Source organism: Entelurus aequoreus, linkage group LG25, assembly GCF_033978785.1.
Source record: "Entelurus aequoreus isolate RoL-2023_Sb linkage group LG25, RoL_Eaeq_v1.1, whole genome shotgun sequence".
Lineage (NCBI taxonomy): Eukaryota > Metazoa > Chordata > Actinopteri > Syngnathiformes > Syngnathidae > Entelurus > Entelurus aequoreus.
Genome location: NC_084755.1, coordinates 5,851,113 through 5,863,612, shown reverse-complemented (window position 1 = coordinate 5,863,612; position 12,500 = coordinate 5,851,113). Strand labels below are relative to the sequence as shown.

The 12,500-nt window shown below is 38.2% G+C and overlaps 1 protein-coding gene across 5 annotated transcripts in view; it reads right to left on the bottom strand.

Annotated features, from left to right (window-relative positions):
• LOC133642292 (ankyrin repeat and fibronectin type-III domain-containing protein 1-like) overlaps positions 1–12,500 on the bottom strand; it is a 62,634-nt gene that overhangs the window by 30,265 nt on the left and 19,869 nt on the right. For all 5 annotated transcript variants that reach the window (XR_009824492.1, XM_062036407.1, XM_062036410.1 and 2 more), the window contains 4 exons: positions 10,913–11,026; positions 8,799–8,896; positions 6,208–6,298; positions 1,211–1,318 (listed from right to left, as the gene is read on the bottom strand). Coding sequence is in view for 4 of the 5 variants with exons in the window: in XM_062036407.1 (XP_061892391.1) it covers positions 1,211–1,318; positions 6,208–6,298; positions 8,799–8,896; positions 10,913–11,026 (411 nt within the window). In the remaining variant the exon portion in view is untranslated. The remainder of the gene's footprint in view (positions 1–1,210; positions 1,319–6,207; positions 6,299–8,798; positions 8,897–10,912; positions 11,027–12,500) is intronic.

Sequence of the window (12,500 nt, the reverse complement as noted above, 5' to 3'; positions counted from 1 at the left end):
CCTTTCCTGCAAATTAAATTCCACAGATACTGCCCATACCTATGCTCCTTGAAAGGCTGTGCTACTGGCTGCAAAGCATAGCACTTTCAATCAAATACAACAATGAGTAGAGGAGTGTTATGTGTGTGTATATGTGTAAATAAATGAATACTGAAATTCAAGTATTTCTTTTATATATATATATATATATATATATATATATATATATATATATATATATATATATATATATATATATATATATATATATATATATATATATATATATATATATATATATACACTGTATGTATATATATTTTTTATTTTTTTATATATATATAATAAAAGAAATATATATATATATATATACATATAACTAGAATTCACTGAAAGTCAAGTATTTCTTTTATTTATATATATAAGAAATACTTGAATTTCAGTGAATTCTAGCTATAAATATAATCCTCCCCCTTAACCCCGCCCACCTCAACAACCCACGACCACACCCCCAGAATTCGGAGGTCTCAAGGTTGGCAAGTATGGTCTTTGGTATGACTCGGCCGGGGTTTGAACTCACGGCCTACAAATCTCAAGTGTGCTGCACATTGATCTGATTGCATATTTATATATGTATCACATTGCACAATACAATTCACACCATTAAATGACCTTCTTGAACACTGGGAAAAGAGCATTATTTGTCTGTAGTTTGTGAACGATACCCATCGCTAGTTTTCTATCAGGCATACTTGGCATGGACATTTGCAACATGACTGCTGAGTATTCTCTAAACCAGGCATGTCCAAACCACGGCCAAGTGCGGCTTCGAATTGGCCCGCGAGAAGTCATGAGTTTATTAAGGAATCTTGCCCGCAGATTGGATTCATTTTAAAAGTCTACTGACTCTGATGCTGCTATTTTGTCGCCATCTACTGGACAACATTAGTTAGCAGGTCAATTACCTTTCATTATGCTCTGATGGCATTCATGCGCAGCATTTTACTTATATGACCCAATACAAACAAACCTTCCCTAGTCAAGGTGCTAAAAAATACAAATAAAAATCCTACCAACATAAAAATGTCAAGAGACGTGCTCACTGAACTTTGCAGAAAACGTCCAATCACCATAACAAAATGTAAACTTACACCCAATTCAAATCCATTACACAGCATGATGGGAACCACGTCCCTGGTGGGTTGTAGCAGAAAAGAAGCATTGCTGTTACCTCGGCAGTATACTCTGCTATGTGGCTCTCCGCCATCTTCCAGGAGCTTCCTGACGAGACCTTCATGGTTCCTGTACTGGGACTTGACACCGCTGCACTCCCTCCAGCCTGCACGGGAACACAAGGACTTGTGTGATCATCCTTCAGGAAACCAGAAGCTCATTTGCAGTCCAAAATGAAGGCCGGCCTTGGCAAGTACGGTGCAAGAGGGATTACATGGCAGACATTTTGTGACTCTAAATGTGCTGATTCATGACAATTCTCAATTTAATAGAACAAAAAAACCCAACCATCATTACTTGTTGAATTGAACTATTTAGGCTTTCTACAGGTTATAATCATCGCATTGCACGTTTTCAATTGTTTAGCAGCAGGGATTGAGTATGCATGAACGTTTTAGTTTTTTTAATTCAACCTTGCAGCGTCACTGGCACAAAGCCTATAGAGCAGGGGTGTCCAAACTTTTTCCACTGAGGGCCGCACACTGAAAAATCAAAGCAAGCGGGGGCCATTTTGATTTTTTTTTTTTTTGTAAACCAATACAATATATGTATAAAAAATATACATGAAGGCCTCCACTCAGGCTTGATTCCGGGGACCCCAAAGGGTTTTGGTCCAAAAAATATTTAAAATGTGTCATTATTCAGTATTATTATCTCTAGATCAACATTAGGTCTATCTGTCAATATAAAATTTTTAAAGATTTAAGTCGTATGCTTTTTTTGTCAAAGAAAACCCTGTTTTTTAATGGAAAAAAACACAAAATATGCAATATTTTTACCCAATAAAATTTTTAAGAGGAATATTTCAGATTATTTAATAATAGGAGCCTTAAAAAGGTCAATAACTCATAACACCATTGATTTTAATTCATTATTATTTTTTGAGCAATGACACTTAAAAACAAATCACACAACAATTATTGGGGAACCAAAAGGGTCCTACTCATTAAAGTGTTAAAAAATAAATTTACTGTTTACTTTTAACACAATAATCTCGAGATCAACTTCAGATCTATCCGTCAATTATACGTTGTATTGTTGTTTATGTTTTTTGTTCGTTTTAGGCCTTTAAAAAAAAAAAAAAAAAAAAGCTAAATTTTTTATATGGCAAACACAAAATATGCAACATTTTCCCAAAAAAATATCTCAAAGTGCAATATTTAATGTGACGTAATTGGAGCCTTGGATAGGTCAATAATTCATAATAACATTGATTTTGATTCATTTATATTTTTTAAAGAAAGAAACAGCCTGCATGGCAGCTTTGTGTTATTAGAGTAAACATTGCAACATTTTATTGTTACATTTCACGTGTTTGGTCTTTCATACCACTTTTTATGTTTTTAATTATTTTAATCGTATTTTAATATGGGCCGTGGAGCCATTAAAAAATGACCTGCGGGCCGCAAATGGCCCCCGGGCCGCACTTTGGACATCCCTGCTATAGAGCAGTCCTAGTCCATTCAAAGTAGGGTTGCTGATGTATGCAGTACTTCTGCCACCCCGCAGGGGGAGACAGCGAGGCATAAGTGTCACAGTGAAGCAGGAGAAGAAGACTACTCATTCAACCCTGGAAAGAAAGTATGAGTCCTGGAGTCATTGTTTCCTGTGGGACCTTTAAAGCGACGGACAGATTGTTGTAGACAAGCAGCAGCAACGGTAGGAATCCACACGTGTAAACTTGGTCAAACATTTGTAAGATAGTGTGCATAAATATATTTACTTTGTTTTGTATTGAAATGGCTGACTTTGTGATGTATTTTAAAAGTTCAAGTTAAAATAGCAATGATAGTCACATACACACTAGGTGTGGTGAAATTATCCTCTGCATTTGACCCATCACCCTTGATCACCCCCTGTGAGGTGAGGGGAGCAGTGAGCAGCAGCGGTGGCTGCGCTCGGGAATCATTTTGGTGATTTAACCCCCAATTCCAAGCCTTGATGCTGAGTTGCAAGCAGGGAGGTAATGGCTCCCATTTTTATAGTCTTTGGTATGACTCGGCCGGGGTTTGAACTCACGACCTACCCATCTCAAAGCGGACACTCTAACCACAAGGCCACTGCGCAGGACTCGGACTAAACTTGGTCAAACATTTGTAAGATATTGTGCATAAATATATTTATTTTGTTTTGTATTGTAATTGCTGACGTTGTGATGTCTTTTGTATTTGTGGTGGTGTTATTATTTGTCTGAGAGTAACTCTGGCGATTAAAGCTCGTTAAATACATGTAGTGCTAAATTTGACCAGTAGAGGGCAGTGACGCTACGCCTTGGGTTTAATTAATGTGGATGTTGCTTTGCTTCTGTGTAAACATCTGTCATTTATTGTGTCAACGTATGAGATGCCCAGACTTCCCTGTCCACCTCCTCTAGTTCCACAGGGGGATACCGAGGCGTTCCCAGGCCAGCTGTGAGACATAGTCCCTCCAACGTGTCCTTGGTCTGCCCCGAGGTCTACTCCCAGCTGGACATGCCCGAAACACCTCACCAGGGAGGCGTCCAGGAGGCATCTGTAGAAGATGCCAGAGCCATTTGAGCTGGCTCCTCTCTACTCTGAGTCTCTACCAACTGACCAAGCTCCTCACCCTATCTCTAAGGGTGATACCGGACATCCTGCGGAGGAAACTCATTTCTGCCGCTTCTATTTGCGATCTTGTCCTTTCGGTCATTACCCAAAGCTCGTGACCATAGGTGAGGGTAGGAACGTAGACTGACCTGTAAATTAAGAGCTTCTCCTTCTGGCTCAGCTCCTTCTTCACCACAACAGACCGATACAGTGACTGCATCACTGCAAACGCTGCACCGATCCGTCTGTCAATCTGGCGTTCTATTCTTCCCTCACTCGTGAACAAGACCCCGAGATACTTGAACTCCTCCACTCGAGGCAGAACTTCACTCCCGGATCCGGGGTGTGCAGTCCACCCTTTTCCGACTGAGAACCATAGCCTCAGATTTGGAGGTGCTGATCCTCATCCCAGCAGCAAACCGCCCCAGTGATCACTGAAGGTCCAACAGGACCACATCATCTGCAAAAACCAGAGACGCGATCCTCTGGCCACCAAACTGGAAACCCTCCACACCCTGACTGCGCCTAGAAATTCTGTCCGTAAAGATAATGAACAGGACCTTGAAAAGGGGGACCACCACCCCGGTCTGCCAATCAAGAGGTACTTCCCCGGACTTCCACGCTATGTTGGAGAGACGTGTCAGCCACGACTGTCCCACAACACCCAGAGCCTTGAGGTATTCGGGGCGAATCTCGTCCTCTCCTGGGGCCTTGCCACTGGGCAGTTTTTTTTTTTTATTACCTCAGCAACCTCGGCTCCAGTAATGGACATGTCCGCGTTTGTGACCTTAGACTCTGCCTCCTCTAAGGAGGGTGTGGCTGTAGGATTAAGGAGATCCTCAAAGTATTCCTTCCACTGCCCAACTATATCCCCAGTAGTGGTCAGCAGGTTTCTGCCCCCACTACACACACTGTGGACAGGGCACTGCTTCCCCCTCCAGAGGCATCGGATGGTTTGCCAGAATCTCTTTGAGGCCGACCGAAAATCCTGCTCCATGGTCTCACCGAACTCCTACCACACCTGAGTTTTTGCTTTCGCCACCACCGAGGCTCACTTGGCCTGTCGGTACCTGTCCGCTGCTTCGGGAGTCCCACAAGCGAACAGTGCTCGGTAGGACTCCTTTTTCAGCTTGACGGCCCCCTTTACCTCTGGTGTCCACCATCGGGTTTAGGGGTTGCTGCCATGACAGGCACCAATATCGGGGTATACCAATCTGTGTGTGTGGAATCAGATCAGTGTGGTTTTTTTAAGTTGTGTGTCTGTATTGTTATTTGTCTGTGTGTAAAAAAATATCTGTCTGTCCATATTTCGACCGGCATGTGTAAAAAAAAGGTGTGTGAAGCAGGTAACCTCTATTGGATGTCTTTTTACACCAAACGTTAGTGACATTTCTGCCGTGTACGACAGTGATTTGAACGTGTAAAAGGATTAGTCTGTAACCCCTCTTGCCTTTTCTTTGACTCACCGCTAGTCGGTGCCTTGCTGCCACTCACACTGGTGTTGGCGGTAAAGCCTACAACAATGGACTTTTCATCACTTGCTGTACATAAAAGTTCATGTCTTATCAGTAACTTAGTGGTATTTGTGTATTCAGATAAGTTATCAGTAATTACATAGCGACCAAAACGATCACGTTTCCTCTGTCAGCTCCCCAGATGACTGTCTAAATACGAACATATCCTTTTTTCTTTTTTTTTTACACACACACATCGATCGAAATACGGACGCAGATTTTTTTTCCACACAGACAAATCATAATACAGACACACAACTTAAAACACACACACTCACGTCTAATTACACACACACAGATTAGTACACAGACCCGTGTCTTGGATTTGGATTGCACAATTTGAGTTATATATTGCTGCAATAGTTCTTCCATAGTTGGAGTGTAAAGAAATGCAACTGAGGATGGAAAATGATTCAAAAGAAGGAACATCAATCCTCAACAAAACTTCTGGAGCTACTGTTTCTTCATGCTGTCAACTATCTGTCAAGCTGCACACGCTGTAAACGAGTAGCGAGGGCAGAATAATGAATGTATTGACAGTGCAGTGGGAAATCTGATGTGTTTACTTTGCAATGAAGTAAACGCAGTCTCAAGGGAATCTAAGCTATGGAAGCACTTTCTGACAGAACATCCACATTTCCATGTCCGGCCCCTGAGCCCTTTGGCTCCTGAAACTGCGGCCCTCTTCATGATGTAGCTGAATACCCTTCCATAGTCTTCACAGTGACATCTTCAAGCCTCCATATTTGAATAATTCATTCATGTACCCTCAATGAGTGGATGTGACCGCTTTCACATCAAGGCAGATGGAAGGAACAGATTAAAAAACACATAAATAAATAAATGCGGGAGCAGAGTTTAAAAAAACTGAATAGCGCCTTTTTAGAATGTTCGTCAGGGTTCAACATACTTACTGGAGGGGACAGCGTTGGCTGGAGTGGAGCATTGAGGGGGGCCCCATCCTTTCACATTGTAGGCACTCACCCTCACATAGTAATGCACCCCCTGCATTTGAAGAGAGCACATATTATTATCATATATGCATGTTTGTGTGTGTGTATGAAATATATATATATATATATATATATATATATATATATATATATATATATATATATATATATATATATATATATATATATATATATATATATATATATATATATATATATATATATATATATATATAGGACTCGAAACCACCCGTTATCGAGACCACTATAGTAAAGGAAAAGAGTTGATTCTCTATTCGAATCTCGTGCTGACCAGAAATGCTCTGTGGGACATCACAAGAATTGACGTCATGTAGCTCAGTCATTAGGCGCAGATAGCGAAAGCAGGAAAAACAATGGACGGGAAAAAGCGCTCCAAGGTGTAATAAAGTTCAAAACAAAAGCTATCATCCATCGAATAACTTTACTGAGAGATTTGAGCAGACTACAAACACATGACCAACACTTTTACCACCAACCAGAAACATAGCAACCAGGCTAGCAACGTACCTCCTTTACGGCAGCTGTCGCAACGTTCTTAAAACAACCGCAGCACATACATATATATACAACATATCTCCCTTTTTTAACTTTTGTTTTTCTTTCCTTGTAAACAAAACAAAATCACACTGTAGATGTGTTGTCTGTCTAATTATAAATAATGCAGACGAGGCGTGTTGGCTGAGTTCTTGACGTAACAAAGGTCTTAACTCATTCTCTTTCTATGCCACATCAATGTGGAATGCGCTCCCAACAGGTATAAAAGAAAGGGCATCTCTATCCTCCTTCAAAACCGCTATAAAAGTTCACCTCCAGGCAGCTACAACCCTAAACTAACACCCTCCCCGGATTGCTAATAATCAAATGTAAACAATCAAATGCAGATTCTTTTTCTTATGCCTTCTGATCTCTCTCTCTCTCTCTCTCTCTCTCTCTCTCTCTATGTCCACTACTTGATGTCCATACCCCCCCCCCCCACCCCACCCCCCCTCCACACTCCTGATTGTAAATAATGTAAATAATTCAATGTGATTATCTTGTGTGATGACTGTATTATGATGATAGTATATATGATAGTATATATCTGTATCATGAATCAATTTAAGTGGACCCCGACTTAAACAAGTTGAAAAACTTATTCGGGTGTTACCATTTAGTGGTCAATTGTACGGAATATGTACTTCACTGTGCAACCTACTAATAAAAGTCTCAATCAATCAAAACTTTCACGGCGTGGCAACATGCAACACTTTTCGGGGCTACCGCGCATGCTCGTAACTCCCGTTGCATGCTGGGTAGTGTAGTTGTTATATTCTCTCGCTCATAACATGTTTCCCCCTATAAAGAAATAATGTTAACTCAATAAAGTGTATTTCTTTTTTTAGCTTTAACTTTTCATTTTTTAGCATTGTAACCACATTTGCAAACAACTTTTCTCTTCATAGAATGTTCTTTCAATAAAGAAATAAAGTGCAAAAATGTCCAAGCATCATAACAAACAGTTATGTCAAATAGCAGCAGAAGTGCACTTTTTGGAGAGCTGTATTATTTTCAGTTTTGTGCCCAAGGGACTGATTTTATTTAACACTATATTATTATTTATACACCTATAGTGATCACAGAGACAGCTTGTTTTTGTGTTACTGTATATATTTGTTTTTCTGAAAAATCCCACTTAATATACTTTGGGTAACAACAGTCAATATTTATTTATTTTTTTTAATTTTTTTTAGGTGGGTAACAGTCAATATTTATTTATTTATTATATTTTATTTTTTTATTATATAATAAAAGTGAGCTTTTGTTAAACCAAATATTGCGTGTTTTTTTCCATATACAACAACCTATCTGGACTCCATAAGAGAATCGATAAGGAATCGGTTCGATAAGAGGATTCGATAATAGGCTTGAACTCGATAATTCCTTATCAAACATCATCCCTATATATTATATATATATATATATATATATATATATATATATATATATATATATATATATATATATATATATATATATATATACTCAACCACTTTACTTCATTGATATACTGTATGTATATACATATATATATGTATATATATATATATATATATATATATATATATATATATATATATATATATATATATATATATATATATATACTCAACCACTTTACTTCATTGATATACTGTATGTATATACATATATATATATATATATATATATATATATATATATATATATACTGTATATACACATATATATATGTATATATATATACAGTATATCAATGAAGTAAAGTGGTTGAGTGCAGTAGATGTGATCTGTGTTTGTGTAGAGCCCCGTTGTGTGTCCAATACACTGAATGTGTGTGCACAATTGAGTGTATGACACATTGTGGTAATTCCCTGCACTTGTGTGTGTGTGTGTGTGTGTGTGTGTGTGTGTGTGTGTGTGTGTGTGTGTGTGTGTGTGTGTGTGTGTGTGTGTGTGTGTGTGTGTGTGTGTGTGTGTGTGCTATGTCTTACAGATGTGAGTCCCTTGATGCTGTAGGAGGGGTTCTTGGTCTCTGTGACTTGAGCTGAGCCAAGGATGCGTTTGAAGCTTGCTGAGGCGCTCCATTCCACTGTGAAGACAACACAAGCCCACTGATGGATTCTTCTCTTTCTCCTGCGGCGTTTCACTCATTGAAATCATCACTTACATGTGTACAATAGCAATTCAATATATAAATGTGTTATCAAATGTGTCATGAATTAAATATATTTACTTAACTATTTTATGATTTATTTAATGATTTCTCCAATTATTGATTTCATTATTTGATGATTTAATTACTTATTTCATGAGTAATTGACATATTTCATGAACCTGTGTGTCAGAGCTTAATGTTGTTTTTATCTGTCCAACTCAACCATCAAAGTCAGTGGGCGGGGCTAACTGGAATCTTGTCCAATGATTGACCTTTTTTTTTTTTTAGGAGTTGGTGGTCGGTGGTAGAGATTTATTCAAGTAGTCGTAGTTATTTCCCAGTTATGGTCCGAGTTACACAGACAAGTGAAAGTAACCAATCGTGTTAGGCCACGCCCACTGACTTTGACGGCTGAGTTTGATGGGTGAACTACATTCATGAAATAATTCATTAAATCATTACAATAATGACACATTTAATAACATAATTATGTATTTATTTCCAATTAAAATGAATAATTATAATAATTTAAAGATGTATCTCCTTATCTAATTTTGTTCCATTTGACCCTGCTGTACATACACAAAGAGCAACTTCCTGTGAGCACACTGAAGTGTTTAGGACCATTTCCTGGCAAACTTAAAAGCTTCAAAATATACAATTTTGAATTTAAAAAGAAAAATGTAGCCAAGTAAGATCAAATTAAAAAAGGCATTCATTGTAACTTGCAGGGGAACTGCACTTTTTGGGGATTTGGCCTTTCATTCACAATCACTACGTAACACAAGAACACATGTTTTTCTTTAATTATGGATTCTAAATAATAAAAAAACCTTAGCAAAAGTCAGCTAACAGTGAAGTCAATGCGAGTTGCTTGATTACGCCTATAAAGCGCTCTAAAAAACCTCCATTAACAGAGAGACAGCAAAGTCTATTTTGGGACATGATGATCCAGAAACTTCTTTTTTTTTAATCCTGAATATAAGGAGGATGATGTACAAGTTTTAGAAGCTGGGTGCTAAACAGATGCAGCTTAGGTGAAACACTAAGCACCATGTAGCTGTATTGCTAAGTGCTAAACAATACATACAACATAATAAAACAATCACTTACTGTACAATGTCTGCTCTCACTGGGATAAGGACTGATGGGATGTTCATATCTTCCCATGTAGATGAACAATCAATCACATTCCACACAAAGGGTTAAAAAAAAATAAAGTTGCCGCAAACGAGCTTCTTTTCGTGTCTTTCTGGCCATCTCCGGGTCTAAGTTGGATGTCAAAGTTGACCAACTAATGGTTTTATGGCCACCAGCTTCTACTATCCAGGTGAGAGGCATGATTTATCATCTACAATTAACTTTCACCAACTCAGAGGCTATGCAGCAGCTCATTATGTCAATATAGCAGCATAAGCTAGTTAGCTTTCTGTGATCACGGCGCCACTACAAATATGTTTTCCGTGTTGGCGCTTATAATAACACTATCGCTAATACTTGGTTAATATTCAGGTTAGAGATGTAAATGGAGTATTGTTGGTGGTTTTTGGGTGTTTTTTTAGAGGGCTTTATGGGCAGAATAGTGTATTCCCATTAGCTGCATTGTTAGCCACCTCGTACTTGCCATATTTTACGATTTAGAATGCATAAGAAAATGTGTTTTTGTCTTACATAGGGATTGTGAATAATAAGCAAAAAATAGATATATTTTTTAAAGTGCAGTTCCCCTTTAAGGCCGACTATAGAGCTCAGGGTTACTATAAATGCTGGTAGAAATCTAGTAAACAAATGTAGTCCTGCAGTTAAACAGGAAGCAGCCATCTCCAGTAACCCCACTCAAATGAAGTTTGAGACCCCCGATTCAAATTTATGTCCAATTAATTGGACATGCTGGGCGCGCTAAAATCACCACTGTGTTGTCCAGCAAATGATTTTTGGAGAAAAGCCCACCTTTGTAGCAGGTGATGAGTCCCGTGCAGGTACTCTCCTCCTCCTTGATGACCAGGAAGAGAGAAGACGAGCTGGTCACCAGCACAGACACCTGACAGGGAGGGCCTGGCAGCTCTGGAGCAAACACACAACAATTGAATTATCGCTCTTTCACTTGCTTTCATGTTAGTTAGTTTAGTCTTTATTTGAAGGGACAATGTACAGAAACATTAAGCTCAAAGACAGATATGTTCTGTACCAGATTATAGCTAAATAGCTCATTTCCATCTGCAGTCCCTGGCTACCTAAATTAAAGGGATACAAAAATCATGCAATAAAATTATGACAATAAAAACATACACAAGTATGAAGAAAAAAGTCATAAAATGCCCTTTCATGGACACATACTTAATATACAATACAACCACACCTCATTTACATCATCACACAAAGACAATACATGCTTTTGTTCACATCTGTCATCATTTGTAAAAACAACCATGATTTTAACACACACACCTCACAATTTACAATAAAAATGCTCTCATGGATAAATATAATACACATTAGGTTGATGTGTCAAACATAATGCCCACCTTAGTGACCGTGTAAGCAGCTTTGATTGCTCCAAAGCCACTTTTTAACTTCAATTGTGAATGAAGATATTGATATTATATTATATTATTGATGTTGATATTAGCTACTCTAAAACAGTCCAATTGAGTTCCATACCTTAATACCTGTACATTTTATTTAGTAAGAATAAAGTTGAAAATACTTACAGTCACAAACTTGGCACGTTACAAACTAGTCAGTCTGCTAGTGATGTGCGGATCCATACTGAAATATTCATATGGCTGATATTAAATCTTTGTGCTCGAATAACGATTCTTAAATCCAAATATCGGTACTTTAGATCCGGTAGCCATCCCTCGTCTGGAATGACCTCATTTGATTCACATGAGTACTTACGGGAAACATTGCTTCAGTTTTGGTCTGACCTTTCGGAAGGCATCATTAAGGAAAACCGAGGTACTACTGCAGACCTGGGCAAATTAAGGCCCGGGGGCCACATGTGGCCCGTTGAGCTGTTCAATCTGGCCCGCCTGACATTCCCAAATCATTTTTTTAGATCTTTAAGATGTAAAGTGTAGCTGCCATTATGATGTGCACTCATCTTTTCTAATGACTGTAAGTCTTCAACTATACGAAGTAGGGATGGATGTCCGATAATGGCTTTTTGCCGATATCCGATATTCCGATTTTTGTCCAAATCTTTAATTACCGATACCCATATCAACCGATACCGATATCAACTGATACTGATATATACAGTCGTGGAATTAACACATTATTATGCCTAATTTGGACAACCAGGTATGGTGAAGATAAGGTCCTTTTTTTAAAAATTAATAAAATAAAATAAGATACACAAATTAAAAAGATTTTCTTGAATAAAAAAGAAAGTAAAACAATATAAAAACAGTTACATAGAAACTAGTAATGAATGAAAATGAGTAAAATGAAGTGTTAAAGGTTAGTACTATTAGTGGACCAGCAGCACGCACAATCATGTGTGCTTACGGACTGTATCCCTTGCAGACTGTAT